The 18,871-nt window shown below is 43.0% G+C and overlaps 1 protein-coding gene across 2 annotated transcripts in view; it reads left to right on the top strand.

Annotated features, from left to right (window-relative positions):
• PGM5 (phosphoglucomutase 5) overlaps window positions 1-18,871 on the top strand; it is a 112,462-nt gene that overhangs the window by 69,238 nt on the left and 24,353 nt on the right. For both annotated transcript variants that reach the window (XM_043547222.1, XM_037901864.2), the window contains exons 7-9: window positions 1,111-1,226; window positions 12,646-12,781; window positions 14,568-14,751. In XM_043547222.1, coding sequence (XP_043403157.1) covers window positions 1,111-1,226; window positions 12,646-12,781; window positions 14,568-14,751 — 436 coding nt within the window. The remainder of the gene's footprint in view (window positions 1-1,110; window positions 1,227-12,645; window positions 12,782-14,567; window positions 14,752-18,871) is intronic.

Below are 18,871 nucleotides of genomic sequence, written 5' to 3'. Positions count from 1 at the left end.
ATGCTTCACTTGACTTTCATGAGCAGTCCCATTGATTTCACTACTCCTGACTACAAGCTTAAGCACTCATGTTGGTATTTACAAGTTCAGATCCTTAATGATCTTCTTCACCTAGATATGGCTACATTTGAAAAAAGATGAATTGTTTGAATCTTGAACATTGCTTTCTTCTGTGGGATTGGGATCTAAAAGCAGATGATAATGCACAAGATTAACTGTGTTTATTACTTTAATAAAATGAGCAATAAAAAGATGTAGGGTTTTTTTTAATGGAATATACAGAGTAAGGCACCAATCCTACAAACACTCAACATGCACATAACTTTACTGACAAGAGTAGGTATGCCTATGATTAAGTGTCTCAAAGACTGGCACCTAACTTTGTATGTTGAGGGTGTTTCTAGAGAGATAATGCCATGTATTGAGCAAGTCACATTGCTTGACTATTTCTCAAATCCCATCCTTCTTCTTAAAAAATAGTAGACAGAAAATTCCAGACCCAGAATGAAAACAAGCAGACACAGTTAGCAATAAAGAGAGAAGCAACATTAAATTCTCATAAGTCCTCAGTTGGGTCCTAGGAGGAGAATGTATTTTATATTCTATTTGAGAAAGCTAATAAAGGAATAGTTTATTTTTTTAAAAATTTCTGGCAATTTGAGCATTTATTTATTCAGTGTGATTTATAAAATAATAAATGCCCATCCTATGCTCCAGGCATCTCTACAAAATGTTCACATAAGATCATACAATAAACTGCTCTGCCCATTCCTATTGTTGTGAGTAACCATTACTCCCTGGCAAAAAATCAGGGCACTAATAAAGCTCCTCAGGCTGAGTTTCCCACAAATACACAAACAAAGACAAGCTTTGCATGGTACCCAGAGGGTTAACACAACCAAGCTCTGGGTGAAATAAATTCCACTCAAGGGTCCTTTGTGCATGATGCTCTTGCAGTCATTCCTTTTTGTTTACATCAAAGTCCATTTCTAAAAGTGTTTGAGGTATGGTAAGACCCAGAACATCACTCCCCTGTAGCAATAATTGTGAAATCTTACATCCACATCTAAGTGAATGCACAGTCTTAATCATGGTATTTTATTGTTTTAGGGTGGCAAAGTCACTGAAAGTCCCTGTGTATGAAACACCAACAGGCTGGAGGTTTTTTTCAAATCTTATGGATTCTGGACGATGCTCACTTTGTGGAGAAGAAAGCTTTGGCACTGGTAAGAAATCCAGTAACAATGTTTTCCATAGAACCTTAAATCTGCTTATTCTCTTGTGGGATATTGGGCACCAACCTCTTCATTCAGTGGTAGGAAGACTCGGCAAATTAATTCCCTGGCATAATTGACCATGGACCCTCAAAAGTTCAAATTTGAATAGGTGACCTTTAAGTTCTGGGTGCCACGTAACCTGTGTTATGAAATACCAGAGTTTCAGTAGCAAAAACAGTAGGCCAAACTCGTTCTGAGGGGATGGGTAAGCTGCTTGCCATTCCATCCTAGAATGGCACAGGACCCAGAAAAATTTCTCCTGGTCCTACTGCAAAAACAATTTTTTCTTCACTGGCTGTGCCAGCAATTTGATGGATTTTGTGCATGTGTATATGGTCATTATGTGTATTTATTATGAGTATCTGTGCATTAAACTGAACCGGTTGCAGGTGTCTCTGTTTAGGACATTGTCTGGTTTTCCAATGGTTCTAGTGACAGAAAGAACTTTGTAATAAAACTACTTCAATGTCATCCAGTCAGTAGCCACATTTTCCCAAAGAAATTGTCCCTCCTCTATCTTATTAGTTAATGAAGCCAATTAGTGACATACAGAATGCAAAGCAAATATGAATAGCCCATCAGGAACATAGGATTGCTAGCTCCAGCACATTCTGCAAACATGTGAAACATCTATCTATGCAATCTGTAAGTTTTGCATTTAAAGGTATTTGTGGGATATGGAAATAACTGAATAAATTCCACTGTGTGTTTGTCTCCTCCTTATTCCTAAATATGTTGAGGAGTGCATCTCACTGCAGTTCTCCCCCCCCCCCCCAAAAAAAAAAAAAAAAAAGTCTTGACTCTGGATAACGGTGGTAGCATAGAAGTACATCTGAATAGCTAGACTGTTAGTCTGTAAGTTAATTATTTTTTATTTTGGTAAGAATTCTAGGAAGTTCTTTGATGTTTGGAATGATTTCTCTGTTATAGATTTTCATAGAAAAGCAAACACCAGGCATTCATGTGACTATTTTTCAAAGGGCAGCCTACACAGTCCTTGGACCTTAGAGGACTCAGAAAAGAGGGGGCATTTTAAAGGAAACTGGGAAGTTTATTTCCTTTCAGAATATGCTCTCATTTGTCTCTGCCCAAGTTCTGTGGTACTGAGGCTTCAGCTGGGTGGCCAGACCCTGAGATTTTTCAACCAGATGGCTATCTAATGTTTTACCATTCATCTAGTGCTCCTCTCCCTGTTTCTAAATGTCATAGGTTCTCTCTTCCCTCCAAGGTCAGTCACACTTCTGCAGCCTTCCCACGGGACTCTTGTGCCCCCCTGGCCACTGATACAGCAAAATAACCTCATCAGCACCTGAATTGATAGGAAAGCCCCATGCATGGGTGGTGGAGGGTTGGCTTGCTTGTGGCTGGAATTTTCGAAGGAGCCTAAGAGAGTCAGGCACCCAACTATCATTGACTTTCAATGGATTTGAGCACCCAACTGCCTTTGGCCTCTTTGAAAATACCAGCCTATGTGACCAACAGGCGTAGAGTTTTCCCTGCCATACTCAAGTCAGTCTGTGGAGTTAGTATAGTGGTGGTTCCACACTGCGGACAGGTCTGAGCCCTTACTGACTTCCAATATCTTATACCCTTAAGTTGAAAGGTATTTGAATAAATTACAGTGACAACCCCCCCATTCAGTCTTTAGAGGAGGTTTTGGAACAGATTGGTAAACTAAACAGTAATAAGTCACCAAGACCAGATGGGAGGAAGGAACTCAAATGTGAAATTGCAGAACTACTAATGGTAGTTTTTAACCTATCATTTAAATCAGCTTCTGTACCAAATGACTGGAGGATAGCTAATGTGATGCCAATTTTTTAAAAAGGCTCCAGAGGTGATCCCGGCAATTACAGGCCAGTAAGCCTGACTGCAGTACCGGACAAACTGGTTGAAACTATAGTAAAGAACAAAGTTGTCAGACACACAGATGAATATAATTTGTTGGGGGAAAATCAACATGGTTTTTGTAAAGGGAAATCATGCCTCACCAATCATGCCTACTAGAATTATCTGAGGGGGTCAATAAGCATGTGGACAAGGGGGATCCAGTGGATATAGCGTACTTAGATTTTCAGAAAGCCTTTGACAAGGTCCCTGACCAAAGGCTCTGTAGCAAAGTAAAGTGTCATGGGATAAGAGGGAAGGTCCTCTCATGGATTAGTAACTGGTTAAAAGATAGGAAACAAAGGGTAGGAATAAATGGTCAGTTTTCAGAATGGAGAGAGGTAAATAGTGGTGTCCCCCAGGGATCTGTACTGGGACCAGTATTTTTCAACATATTCCTAAATGATCTGGGAAGAGGGGTAAGCAGGTGGCAAATTTGCAGATGATACAAAACTACTCAAGATAGTTAAGTCCCAGGCAGACTGCGAAGAACTACAAAAGGATCTCTCAAAACTGGGTGACTGGGCAACAAAATGGCAGATGAAATTCAGTGTTGATAAATGCAAAGTAGTGCACATTGGAAAACAAAATCCCAACTATACATATAAAATAGTGAGGTCTAAATTAGCTGTTACCACTCAAAAAGAGATCTTGGAGTCATTATAGATAGTTCTCCGAAAACATCCACTCACTGTGCAGCGGCAGTCAAAAAGGTGAACTGAATGTTGAGAATCATTAAGAAAGTGATAGATAATAAGACAGAAAATATCATATTGCCGCTATATAAATCCATGGTACGCCTTCACCTTGAATACAGTGTGCAGATATGGTTGCCCCATCTCAAAAAAGCTATATTGGAATTGGAAAAGGTTGAAAAAAGGGCAACAAAATGATTAGGGGTATGGAACAGCTTCCGTATTAGGAGAGATTAATAAGACTGGGACTTTTCAGCTTGAAAAAGAGACTACTGATGGGGGGAAATGATAGAGATCGATAAAATTGTGACTGGTGTAGAGAAAGTAAATAAGGAAGTGTTATTTACTCTTCTTCATAAAACAAGAACTAGGGATCACCAAATGAAATTAATAGGCAGCAGGTTTAAAATAAATAAAAGGAAGGATTTTTTTTCACACAACACACAGTCAACCTGTGGAACTCCTTACCAGAGGATGTTGTAAAGGCCAAGACTATAGCAGGGTTCAAAAAAGAACTAGATAAGTTCATGGAGGATAGGTGCATCCATAGGCTATTAGTCAGGATGGGCAGAGATGGTGTCCCTAGCCTCTGTTTGTCCAGAAGCTGGGAATGGGCAACGGGATGGATCACTTGATGATTACCTATTCTGTTCCCTCTGGGGCACCTGACATTGGCCACTGTCGGAAGACAGGCTACTGGGCTAGATGGACCTTTGGTCTGACCCAATATGGTCATTCTTATATTCTTATGTTCAGCCTCCCTCCCACATGGCAATGAACCATGCCAGTGTGGTTCCTGACTCATTCACAAGTGGTAAGGACAGCAGCCAGCAGAAACTGCAGATGTGCCCCAGAACTATTACTTTCTATTGCACACAAAGAGGGGAAGGATTTTGGTGACTTGCCACTTTAAAGGAACAGCACCAGGAAAAATACATGATTATGCTGTAAAAAAATAAAAACTAACAACAGTATTTCCATAGCATGGGAATATGCATGACGTACCCTTGGAGACTGGGTTTTGCTAAGGATAGTGCTGGCCAATGAGTGTCCTGAGCACAGATGGTCTGTAACCCTACAGGTCATTGGGAAGTTCTGAGGCACACAGAAGCAGCATACTGTGGAATGTCAGCCCTTTCAAAGGACCCACGTGCATGGATCTCAAGGGCTATGCTGGGGTGGGCAAACTACGTCCTGCAGGCCAGATCCTGGCCGCCGGCCATTTTAATCCAGCCCTCAAGCTCCCATTGGGGAGTGGGGGCTGGGGTTTGCCCCCTTCCGGCTCTCCAGCTGGGGAGCAGGCTCGGGGGCTGCTCCACACGACTCTCAGAAGCCAGGGCATGGCCCTCCTTCAGCTCCTATGTTCTCCAATGGCCCCCTCCAGCGCTTCATGTGGGAGCCGGAGAAGGGACATACCACTGCTTCTGGGACCTGCTTGAGGTAAGCGCTGCCCAGAGCCTGTACCTCTTGAGACTCCCCTCATGCTTCTAACCCTTACCCCGATCCCCCTCCTGCCCTCCAAACCCCTCAATCCCAGCCAGAGCCTGCACCCCTTCCGTCCCCCAACTCCCTGCCCCAGCCCAGAGCCCCCTCTCGCACCCTGAACTCCTCATTTCTGGCCCCTCCTTGGAGCCCACATCCCCAACCAGAGCCCTCCCTCACCCCAACCCCAATTTTGTGAGCATTCATGGCCCACCTTACCATTTCTATTCCCAGATGTGGCCCTCGGGCCAAAAAGTTTGCCCACCCGCAGGTTATGCTGACTCTGATTGGAATATAGATGGCATCAAGACTCTGGATTGGGCCCTCTAAGTTCCCTTTTATCCAGTCTTACGGGTGCTAGCGATGATCCTGCCCCACTGTGTGACTGCATCTCACTGAGGGAAAGGAAGCTCCTTTGATGGTCACATACCATGAAAGACACAAAGCTTGTCTTCTCCTCTGAACCTCTGTCTGTCTTTGGCCTCCTTCCCTGGACTTACTTCATTATGTAGAGCCTCAATGTGGTCAGATGCTGTACTGCAGCCTTTCCCCAGGTCTGTCCCTGGTTTCTCAAACCCCTACTGACTCCTCTTAACCTCACACCAGTATGCCTGCCCCAAACTCTTTCCATACCCTTCCTTAATCCCAACTCTCCCTCTTCCTGATACTAACCGCGTAAACTCTTGATAAATCCTCTGTTTTTTATGTGTAGTTGGGGGTGCCATTGCACAAATTGCCTCAAGCAGCCTGTGGGATGGCTGCTGCTTGAGTTTCACAACCTGTGCATCTTGGCTTACTAACTGTGGAGCACCTGCAGCAGTCCCCGAGCACTGCCAAAAATGTACTCCAGTCCTGAGCCACCACCTCAGGGTACTCAAGCCATTGGGTGCTCAGGCAACTTGGGTGCAGTCAAATACTAGCTTTGAAAGGCCGCACGGTGCCCAGTTCCCACTTGAACTGCTAGATTGCACCCACATGGCTCTTTGCATTAACCAAGTTATAAAATGTTATGTCTGCATCTCGCTGCCTCAGTTTCTCCATCTGCCAATTGATTTTAATAAGTCTTATCTATCTGATGTGACATGAAACTTGTTTGTAAAACACTTCGAAATCTTCAGATGAACAGTGCTTTATAAATGCAAAGTGTTTTATTAATAAGTGTGTGTATTATTACTCTGAGCCTTTTCTCTTTTACATAGTGTCCTAGACTACCTTGCCCTTCACCAATTTCTGCTTGCACTGGGAATTTGAGTCTGTGTTAAGACTTTCTCCTTAATGATCTCACTGTAGAAACAGGAAACTTGGCAGTTCTTTAGTTTTCAGAATTTCGTATTTAAAGGAATCTACCATCCAGTTGGCCAACACAATGACCTTGCTACTCTGTAAAAGCAAGAGGGGTTTTACAGACCTGCATCTAAATTATCACATTTATTGTCATACTAACCTGACAGCACTTAAAAGTGAATGGTTCTATGTCCAGGTAATACAACCCAGCTGTAGTTCCCAAATAATGCAATCCCCTGGTGTTATAACAAAAAGAGATTTTGCAGTGGCCAGTAAATAAAAGCAAATTTTCTGCTATAAAAGGACAAAAGATTTTGAAAATATCCCATAGGGCTGTGTTTCCCAGACTTGTTTTCTGGCAGCTAATCTTGGAGTTGAACCAATGCATTAAAAACTTCTTCCATTTTTGTAGTAGTGTGGGGAGTTTGTCAGATGAGGTTAGTAATTTGCTGTATTATGAGTAATACCCAAGACACAGTTCAGAGAAAGGCAACAGCAGCAATTCTTATCTAAGTTTCATCAGCAAACTATTAATCAGAATTAGGAAATCTATGTACTTGATGTGTCTTGCTTATATCCACCTTGGCAAATGCTGCATCTCATTTTCACATGTTTTCGTACTTCAGCTCTAAACTTCCATATGTCAGCAACATCAGAGGCTTTCTGCCACAAGCTTAATAGAAAAGCTAAGAGTGGTAGAGTAGATGTTTTATTGCTATAAAAAAGACCTAAAGAGCTGTATGCAGGTATCAATTACACTAGTGTAAAACCAGAATAATTCCATTAGCTTAAATGGTGTAACAGAGATAAGAATGTGGCCCCAAAAATCTTAGTTTCCTTAAAATATCAGCAAGCTGTGGACCACTGGAAGAGGAAGAATTTGTAAGATACAAGGGAAGTGCAAACAAAATAATTTCCCATTAAGGCTAAACATTTTTTTCAGTTTGATTTTGTTTTTAAAAATTGCATTTGGAGAAATAATGTCCCTGATAGCATTGACTAGCGTAATTTGGGAGAAAACAAGAAGATATTTATTTTAATGCATATTATTATTAATTTAAAATAGTGCTCTGAGCTCTTACTCAGTATTGAGGCCCTATTGTAGTAGGAGACACAGTCTCTGCCACAGACAGCTTATAATACCAGATCTATTAGAACAGGACAATTTTTGCACCAGTTGACACTCTTTGCAAGCTCGTTCTGTGGGATTACACTTCAGTGTAAAACTGCCTGGTATTTGGACTATTTAAATCGAGTAGTTATTATTGCCTTAATTAGGCATGCCAAAGGTTAGTTAAGTATAAGAGAATAGACAGACACAAATGTGTTATCTCTGCTATTAAGCTGCCCTTCCTGCCTTTCAGCCAGTCTCTTCATTGAAGCACAGGCCAGAATTCACTAGTGTTTCAGGGTGTTTCACTAGTGTTTTCAAGGAAAGAATTATACAGAATTAAACCCTGTTGTTGTGCATCTTTAATTTGATTAGGTTACAAAAATAGTGCAGATCTCATATTCCTTCTTACCCATATGCTGATCCATGGCTACTGGACAACCGATTAGCATGACGTAGAATGTGTGAACTGAAGTGTAAGCTATGTCTGCTCAGTATGGCACTCTGTCTCCTCAGTGGTGGGTGGACCACCTAGCGATGGTGAGTCCCACCTAGCTGTGACCCTGGATAAGAGGGGTTGGTCTATTAGCTCAGGCAGTAGGGGCTCCTGTATTAAGATTGAGAGGTCCCAGCTTTGGTCGGTGCCAACAATCCACCCAGGGACATTGGCGTTACAAAAGTAAAGATACCATTAGTCAAACTGAGGTGGGAAATGGCAACTGGCTTCATCCAAAACACTGCATGTTTTTCAGCTAGATCAGTAGGAATAATTAAGAGGTAGAAGGCCAAGAAAACCAGAGGGTATAATAAGTTAAGTACACATTCAACTAGCAGAAGTAATGGTTTTAAAGCTGCAAAAAGAAATAAGGGCAATGAATAAAACAAACATGCATGGAAATAATAAGCCAACCTGTGGCTGACAGAAATGCTGAGGAAGGGAAAGCAGTGTTAAAAGATGAGAGAGAATGACCAACAGATTTTGAGAGATGCCAATGGTGTAGTAGGGTTTGTTTTTATTGTAAAAGAAAATGACTCCTGCTGTACACACAGAATTATTGTCGTACTCCGAACAGGCTGGCATTTTTACTGGTAACTTTGGATTCTGGAGAATCTGCATTGCTTTCAGTTTTTCCGTCCACGCTATTGCCACCACTTTTCTTTCCTCCATTCCCCCTTTTTCCGTAGTGGCACCATGCTGTTTGTCCTCCTGAAGGACGTGCAAAGGTCACAGAACATGCCAAAGCTGCTACGTGGATCAGAAGAATGATACATGTGTACGCTCACCCCTCTTCATGGAAATTTATGAGCTCAGGCCATGCCAACATAAGGCTTGGAACATACAGAGGCCATTCCAAAAATTCCTCTGCCCATGTTTCATGGGACCATTTTGGTTCAATAAAATGCACATGAAGTATTTGGTAAATCAAAATGCAACTCATCTTTGCTATCTAGTTCAGATTTCATGCAGATAGGATGATGTACAGGGCATTTTGCTGAATGAATAATGTACACATTTTACTATATGTGTCTAACAAATTGTGCTGTGTAAGTGGTTATGTAATAAAGGAATGTATGATTTGTCACGCCAGATCAGATCATTGATGGATTTAGTTGTATACCCTGCCTCTGTTTGTTGCTAATATCGTATAAGTGTTTGTACAGCCCTCCTATAACTGTAATATCTGAAAGCCTAATACTTGATGTTTCAGTGCCTGGGCCCAGCAGTCCTGTATAGCCCATAATAACATACCTGGGGTAGAAAGTGAGGCTCCTTTCTGATCTTCTGGTGAATAGCTTATTCCTAGGGCCCTACCAAATTCATAGCCATGAAAAATGCGTCACGGACTGTGAAATCTGGTCTCACGGGGGAGACCAGCATTTCTCAAATTGGGGGTCGTGATCACAGATGCCGACTTTCCAATGTGCTGGGGAGTGCTGTCCCCTGGCTCTGCCTCCACTCCACCCCTTCCTCCAAAGCCCTGCCCCTGCCCTGCCTTTTCCTACCCCTGCTCTGCCTCTTCCTGCCCCATTCTGTCCCCTCCCCAGCACGCTGCATCCTCGCTCCGCCCTCTCTCTCCCAAAGCCTCCTGCACGCTGTGAAACAGCTGATCACGGCAGGCGGGAGGTGCGGGGGAGGGGGGGGGAGGTGCTGATCAGCGGGGCCACCAGTGGGTGTCAAACACTGCAGGGTGGGGGGGAGCTGATGGTGGGGCTGCCAGTGAGTGCTCAGCACCCATAATTTTTTCCCCATGGGTTCTCCAGCTTCAGAGCACCCACGCAGTTGGCGCCTATGGTCGTGACCCAAAAGGGAGTTTCGGGATGGTCACAAGATTATTTTAGGGGGGTCGTGGTATTGCCACCCTTACTTCTGCACTGCCTTCAGAGCTGGACAGCTGGAGAGCGGTACCTGTTGGTCAGGTACCCAGCTCTGAAGGCAGCGCCCTGCCTGCAGCAGCACAGAAGTAAGGGTGGCCATACCATTCCATGCCACTAGGGTTGGCCGGCATCCGGTTTTTGACTGGAATGCCTGGTCAAAAAGGGATCCTCGTGGCTCTGGTCGGCACTGCCAACTGGGCCATTAAAAGTCCGGTTGGAGGCACTGCAGGGTCTCGGGGCTAAGGCAGGCTCCCGGCCGACTGCCCTAGCTCCGCTTTGGACCCGGAAGCAGCTGCCAGGTCCTTGTGGCCCCTAGGCGCATGGGCAGCCAGGGAGGCTCTGAGTTCTGTCCCTGTCCCGAGGGCCGGCTCCGCAGCTCCCATTGGCTGGAAACCATGACCAATGGGAGCTGCAGGGGCAGAGCCTGCGGGCGTGAGGGCAGTGCGCAGAGCCTCCCCAGCTGCCCAGGTGCCATGGGGCTGCAGTAGAGTGACCAGGCAGCAAGTGTGAACAATCGGGATGGGGTGGGGGTAATAGGCACCTATATAAGATAAAGTCCCAAATATTGGGGCTGTCCCTGTAAAATCAGGACACCTGGTCACCCTAGGCTGCAGGGACCTGGTGGCTGCTTCCTGGGAGCCGTGGTAAGTGCCGTTGGGACCCCACACAGCCCAACCCCCTCACCCGCTCCTGAGCCTCCTCCTGCACCCCAACCCCCTGCCCCAGCCTGGAGTCCCCTCCTGCACCAAAGTCCCTCCTGCATCTCGAACCCCTCCTCCCGGCCCCACTCAAGAGCCCACACCCCCAGCCGGAGCCCGCATCTCCCTCCTGCACTCCAAACCCCTTGGCCCAAGCCTGGAGCTGCCTCCTGTATCCCAAACACCTCATCCCTGGCTCCACCCCAGAGCCTGCACCCCTCTGCCAGAGCCCTTGCCCCTGTCCCGCACCCCAACCCCCTGTCTAAGCCTGGTGAAAGTGAGTGAAGATGGGGGAGAGTGAGCGACAGAGGGAACAGTGATGGAATGAGCAGGGGAAGGGCCTCAGAGAAGGGGTGGGGCAGGAGTGTTCAGTTTTATGCGATTAGAAAGTTAGCAACCCTACATGCCACCCTTACTTCTGCGTTGCTTCCTTCAGAGCTGGGAAGCCAGAGAGCGGAGGCCGCTTAATGAGGGCCCAGCTCTACAGGCAGCAGCGCAGAAGTAAGGGTGGCAATACCATTCCATGCCATCCTTACTTCTGCGCTGCTGCTGGTGGCGACGCTGCCTTCAGAGATGGGCTCCTGGCCAGCAGCTGCCATGCTAGACTGCCCAGCTCTGAAGGCAGTGCCACCACCAGCAGCAGCGCAGAAGTAAGGATTGCAGCACCGCAAGCCCCCTGCAATAGCCTTGAAACCCTACGTCAGAGTTGGCACCTACGAGCAGCAGTGCATCAGTTTACATTGTGACAACTATATACCTTCATAATGTAGAAAAAGACAGATATCTTATTACATGGAAGCACAGGATTTTACACGATATTGTAGAAAGCAACAAAATTGCAAACTGATCTTGGTATTGCAGGATTTATGTTCCATTTGTTTTTTTTCACGCAGGGCTAGAGGATTGTTTGGCTTTTGGGCTAGAGGATTTTGCTGAATGTTTTTCAGTGACACGGCACATCCCTCAGGCAAATTGTCCAATCAGCTGCCCTTATGGCCGTCTAATCAGGGTAGGCAGGTAGACTATGCAGTGATTTCATAAAGGAGGCAGAGCTTCATGTGGACCATGCCTGCTCTGAGCAAGCCTAGCCACTGTGCCATTAAATGTCTCTGTTGGTGCAGTGCCAGCATAGACAGCAAGTGGTGACATGACATAGCTGCCATGCTGCAATTAGTCCTAGCAACGCCTTCCCCGGGCACTGCTTGGCTTTGTCTTTCCATTCAAGTCTCTGTCGTCTAGTAACATAAAGTCAAGTTTTCTGGAAGCATGCCTCTTAGACCTCATTGCATTCTCATTCTCACCAGTATCTACTCTCTTGCAATTTCTGCATAACCTAACTGCTTCAGAAGAAGCATGTTGCAGGTTGGCCCAAGGCAGATGTCAGGGCAATTATGAACATCTGGGCAGACAAGGAGATGCAGTTGCAGCTGAACTCTGTAATTTGGAGTACTCTGCGTAATTACTAGGAGAGGGCTAATATGATCTGGCCCAGTTCTGGGAAACAGTCCTAATTATGTATATCATCCTGCACAATGGTGAGCAGGAATCACAATGGTTAAGAATGTAATAACATTTATACTCTTGGGAGCCAAGTAATTTCCCATCTTTTGTTGAATTTTAGTAATGTGGATTCTGACGTGTCTGGCTCTCTTTCTTCCTTACGATCTTTTAAACAATTATTTTGGCTTTCAGTCTGGAAAATGTCTGTTATTGTTTTACTGTATCTAAAAAACCAAACTGACACGAACTGCTCTATGCTTCTCATCTGGAACTATTGTTTGCATTTTCATTGCTGTATGTGCTAATAAATGTGCATTACTTATTTCTTTTTTTAGGGTCTGACCACATCCGAGAGAAGGATGGACTCTGGGCTGTGCTAGTCTGGCTTTCAATCATAGCAGCTCGAAAGCAGAGTGTGGAAGAGATTGTCAGAGATCACTGGACAAAATTTGGCCGCCACTATTATTGCAGGTGCAGATAATTTTTACAAAACACAGTAGGCTAGTATGTTCCTAGGACAATTCTGGGGCAAGTTTGGCTTGATTAGCATTGTTGCTATTAATAGTGAAATGCGTTTAGCAGCACTTCAGGTGTATGCACAGAATGAAAATCTGCCGTAGATTGAACAGCGTTCTTAGGGATGTTAGTGGTCTAAGTCTCAGCTTTAACTTGAACCAGACTGGCTTGAAGCATAAGTTAAAAAACCAGCGCGGTTTACTCAGCTCTTCGTCTTTCAAAGATAGATACAATAGAGTGCCTGGCACTCAATTTATGTGGGCCTTTTTGATAGGACCAACGTCCTGCCTGCTCTCTATAAGGGGTGAAATTCATGGTCCTGCCCAAGGTCTATGCACTTTTAAACTCCTACATAAGATCTCAAAATAGGGCTTAAGTGTGACTCATGGGGTGCGTAGGCCTTGGGCTGGCCCTCTCTTCAGGGTGAATTTTTACCCAACAGAGATTAAGGAATCCATAAAACGTTTTGTTCCTTAGCAAAGTTCTTTCTCTACCCCTTGACTGTTGACCATGCAGCGTGCCAGTTGGTTGCTGCCCTGCAGCCCAGAGTTGGCTACATATTAATGGTGTGTTTCAGAGTAACAGCCGTGTTAGTCTGTATTCGCAAAAAGAAAAGGAGTACTTGTGGCACCTTAGAATCTAACCAATTTGTTTGAGCATAAGCTTTCGTGAGCTACAGCTCACTTCATCGGATGCATACTGTGGAAAATACAGAAGATGTTTTTATACACACAAACCATGAAAAAATGGGTGTTTATCACTACAAAAGGTTTTCTCTCCCTCCACCCCACTCTCCTGCTGGTAATAGCAGATAAGCAGGAGAGTGGGGTGGGGGGAGAGAGACCCTTTTGTAGTGATAAACACCCATTTTTTCATGGCTTGTGTGTATAAAAACATCTTCTGTATTTTCCACAGTATGCATCCGATGAAGTGAGCTGTAGCTCACGAAAGCTTATGCTCAAATAAATTGGTTAGTCTCTAAGGTGCCACAAGTACTCCTTTTCTTTTTATTAATGGTGTGGTATTTATGTGCCGTGTAACGGATCTCTTTGTGTAAACTGTTGTTTGAAAGCAAGTTGTTGTTGTTGCTAATAACATCTCAAAATGTAAAAGTATATCAGTATTTTCTAAGTGGGTTCTGCTAATGCACTGAGGCAGGTGGTTAGTTATTCCAGCTGAAAATAAAAGAGGCGGGAGTGGCTTTCTGAAGGGAAAATATTCAGTGTGTGGTTTGAACAGCCCTGAGATAGAAACGCTAAGGGCAGCCAAGACTGGGGAGAAGGCCAGAGCTGATAACCTTGTTCTCTTATTGTTAATTTCTTTGCTGCTAACGCCAGACTCCCAGCAGGAGACGACTTTTTGACTCTACACGGTCTGCAGACTTTGTGTTAGTGGCCCAACAAGAGAGCACAGATGTGTCAAGGAGGAGAGGGGTGGAGGGTGGACCTGTCTTTTAAGCATATAAGTGCATTAACCACTTAGGGCACACAGTTTTCTCTTAAACTTAATTGACAGATTTGCACATTTCATGGAATGGAGGACTTAGGAGCACAAAAGTGTGTAAGTAAATGGAAGAGCTGTTTTCATTTGCACTAGGCACTTCAGTTGCATGCCTGGTTTTCCATGTCTGCAGTAAATTACTAATTGTGAGCATCTCATGCTCTGTGCAAAAAGAATCTTTCTGCTGGGTGGAGTTTACTTATTTCTTCATACTACTTTTCGTTTTATTCCTACATGCAAGATTTGATTATGAAGCATTGGAACCCAGAACAGCATATTTCATAATGAGAGACCTGGAGGCTTTGATCATTGACAAATCATTCAGTAATCAGCAGTTTGCTGTTGGGAACAATGTCTACCGTGTGGAAAAAACAGACAGCTTTGAATATGTGGATCCTGTAGATGGCACTGTGACCAAAAGACAGGTATGAAAGCAACAAAAATAATCTTTTCAAAGATAATGGGGAGGTGTGTATGGGGGAGAGGGGAACCATAATGTTTTACAATGATACACACTGCTTTTATAGTTATTAACTCAAGGAGAGGAAAAAACCCAGTTTTTACTTGTAGAAGCATGATTTTCTGTGGTTCGTGTAACATACTTGTTGGTACATAGCAGTACTTTCCCCCATTTAAGAACACCTGATAGTGGAGAAAACAGTTAACTTGCACTCAGTGCACATCAATCGCGTAGGAAGTAAGCAAGGGAGAATTTTACCGACACAGTGGAGCTCAGGTAATAGCAAGTTGCCTAAGAACCCTAAGAACAAAGCATGGTGTCAAGAAGAAATGAAAATCCTTCCTTTTGCTGTTTTCACTCCTTCCAATTCAAACTAAAAACATCTGCTGCCTTAAACTACAGTCCAAACTCAATCTTTTGCTCTACAAAATTCATGACATGGTCAATACTAGTAATATTTTTTTTTCCTGGTGGAAATGTGTATAAAGAGACACTGTGTGAATATAAAGGTTTCAGAGTAGCAGCCGTGTTAGTCTGTATCCGCAAAAAGGAAAGGAGTACTTGTGGCACTTTAGAGACTAACAAATTTTGAAAGCTTACGCTCAAATAAATTTGTTAGTCTCTAAGGTGCTACAAGTACTCCTTTTCTTTTTACTGTGAATATAAAGTGTGACTTGTATTTAAATATATTCTTTTTTTCATGATTTTCTCTTTCCTAGATTAGAATAAATCCATGTTGAGATTAATTTTTGGGAAGAGCTCTTATTCTGGGTTTTCCTCTTCCTTGTCATTTTCTCTTTGTTCTTCAAATGTTAACCATTTTTTATTCCTAAAAATATACCGTCGCTTAATATATTTAATCAGATCATCCCAGATCATAGCATATATTTGTATGTGTCATACAAAATGCTCGTAATCTTCTACTGCATATATCCTCTTCAGCACCTCTTCTTGACTTGACTAGCTTGTGAAACAATCTAGCCACTGGTACTGACCCTACAACCAACATTCTTCCCTGCTGATTGGTTTCTCAGTTCTGGACCTTTCTCAGTCACATGTGATTGGTGCTAAACTCTGCATTTACTGCTATATCTTTCAGGGGATTTTTTTCTTCCAAAGTGTTCAGAGTTAGTTTCATGGATTTTGACAACTAAAATGAAGGAACATCTTCATCAGATCTTTTAAAAAATACATTAACTTTTGCAACTCGTGCCAGCCTTGTACTTTCAATCTCCTGATACAGCATGTTAGGGTTTTTTTTACAGGGTGTGATCAGACCCCACAACCCTTCTGTGAAAAATAATCAACCTCCAAGGATTTTGCATAGAATCTTACAGAAAATGTCCTCAATGGGGTATTGCAAATATAGTCCAGGTACATGCTAAACCAAACTCCAGATTGTCCTAATTATTGTGGTTTGTGAATCATCTTGACCTGTGCAGGCCCTTGCAAATCCTACTCTACAGTCTTGGAATAAGACCTCATTACCAGTTGTGCTCTGGTATTGAATCGTTACTGAGAAACACAGAGGCACCATTTGACAAAAGCCAAATTATCCATGTTGACGAAAGGTCCAATGTATCGTAACCCGTCGATGAAAACTCTTGATCCTTTTAATTAGAGATCTGTGAACTGACACTGGATATTTTCCTACTCCTGTCTTTGTTTCTGAATGGAAGAGGTTATCCATGTAGTTTGAGTTTTTTGTTTTTGAATGTGTAGTGAGGAAGCAGACATTGGAAAAGTTGGAAAAAGTTCTTTCATTCACATGCCCACAGATAAGGCCAAAATTCTTCTTTCCTCAGAATGAGATTTCAGTGCTGCCTTGGAGATAAGGCTTTTCCTGTCAAAATATTCAGTGCAGTCTGCTGTGCATTTGGGACATTTAAGTGTCAGTTGAGGAGCAAATAAAACCACATTAGGGCATAATACTTGGAAGTAAAACCAGAGCCATTTTATATGGGTCTGACGTGTGTGTGTGTGGCTGTATATGTACGTTATTGTTACTGGGCCACATGCTTTGCTAGTGTACCTCCATACATATTGTACCTCTAAGTAGTGCTTCAAAATGTTAAACTGAAACATATCCATAGGTTTGCATGCCTGAATCTTGCTTGTGTTCTACTTTAGTTGTAAGAATGACAAGAAAAACAGCAAATAATAGTTAGCACATATGTAGCAGTTTAATTCTACATGAGAATTAAAGAATGCTTTACAAACACTAATAAATTAATGGTTAATTTGATTGGAATGTAATACAAGAGTGACCATCTCTGTGAAGTCAGTTGTAATTCCATTTACACAGCAAGGCCTACCTCTGTCACATCAGCTCCAAAACCAGTGGATCAAATTCTCTGCTGGTGTATGCATCGCATTGGATGGGATACCTTCAAGGAACTCAGAGGCACTGCAGGAAGTCATGCGGACGATTCAGTATGCCAGCAGACAGCTGGCCCCACTGGCTTTTGGAGCTGATGTGACAGAGGCAGGGTTGTTTTCTGATATATTTTTTAAATCAGCTCTTCTAGCACAGCGTAGCACCAAGCTGTCCTTGCACCTTCATTACTTCTGCGAGCATTACAGGCTGACTGGTCCTTAGTCGTGCACTGCTTAGAAAGTCCATCCCAGTGCTTTTAAACATCTCCTTAATTAGGAAGGATTCCCATCTGCTAGATCATTGAAACCAACATGCTATACTGTCTACAAAGTTGATTTTTTTTCATATTTTATTAGCTTTTTAGCCATGAAAAATTTGGTCTTGTGGCAGAGTTTCCATGCAGCTCATATACATTCACTAGCATATTTAGGATGCCTAAAATAAATGTCCGAAGATGTTCAGTGTGAAAACTATATCCAGTCTTCTAGCTACTTCCTCCCGGAAGTTATCAACCCATCTGATTTCTCACAAGATGATACTATTCTCATTGATGACAATAATAACTTTCAGTTATAAGAGAGGATTTACTTCCTCTTATGGGTCTCCCAGTTTATCCTTTTTTTCTTTTAGACTATAAATTCTACATTCAAAGGGAATGTTTTCATTTTGTTTTGTACAGGATCAGAGAAATAATATATCATTAATAATTAATAGACAGTTGGATTTACAACAATATATCTGCCAGTGCGCCCATGTTAGGTAGGAGAATAACATCATGCCACATAGTACTTATATTGTACATTATTCCATCAGTTTCCTCTCCCCCTACTAATATTTTCTCCTAATTAAAGTTCGGATCCATCAAAAAACAAAACTCCAGTCTCTTTTAGACTTTGTATCTTATAAGAAAAAGGAAACTCAGTGTTCGTTTTTACAGAGGGTGGCACTGCAGTCTTCAACATTTTAAAATTCATGCTTGTTCACGTTTCACTTAGTAACAATTATTTGTTATTAAATATTTTAATTCATGGCGTGCCAGATGCAATGGGGCGAGATTCTAGAAAATAAAGGGGATGTATCAAAACTGAATGGCTCTTTTATTCTTTTCTGTGAGCTTGCTGAGTGAAAGCCTTGCTGGTTCTAGAACCACCCTGAACTTTTCAGGGGCAAGGTTGGAATCAAGATTTCACAGTTGGACACTCTATAAATAATGAGCCCAAAGCCTAGATGCAAACCACATAAACTCTGAAGTGTTTAGATATTGTATGGGAATCATACAGTTTGGCGGGTCATCTCTAGTTTGATGTTGAAAGTCAGTATCTAAAGGTTGTTGTTACCTTATTAAATTATTTCTTCCTGGCATGTAACCCTGTTGTTTTAAGGAGTAGACCCTGGTGTGTCTTTGTAGTGCCCCTGTTTGGAGTATTCTCAGCTGTGCTGCAGGAATTCTAAGCCTTCTAGACATGTATCAGCTGTTATTCCCCCATTTGTGAGAGTCTGTGTGGTCGAGCATCTGTCACCAGATAATACAAAATGAGGAAGAAAATAGCTGCAAAATAGTATAGGAAGTAAATACAGGGAGATGCGTGTCTGTGAGTGAGAGAGAGAGAATTCCAAGTACTAGAAATGCTGGTCGTATTACATTACCAGGCGGCTCTGTTGTTGGGGGAGCAGTTTGTATCAGATTGTGAGTGTGTGTTTTGGAAAG

The sequence above is a fragment of the Chelonia mydas genome, chromosome 5, assembly GCF_015237465.2.
Source record: "Chelonia mydas isolate rCheMyd1 chromosome 5, rCheMyd1.pri.v2, whole genome shotgun sequence".
NCBI classification, from domain to species: domain Eukaryota; kingdom Metazoa; phylum Chordata; order Testudines; family Cheloniidae; genus Chelonia; species Chelonia mydas.
The sequence above is the reverse complement of the archived record's forward strand: the minus strand, read 5'-3'. Positions and strand labels throughout refer to the sequence as shown.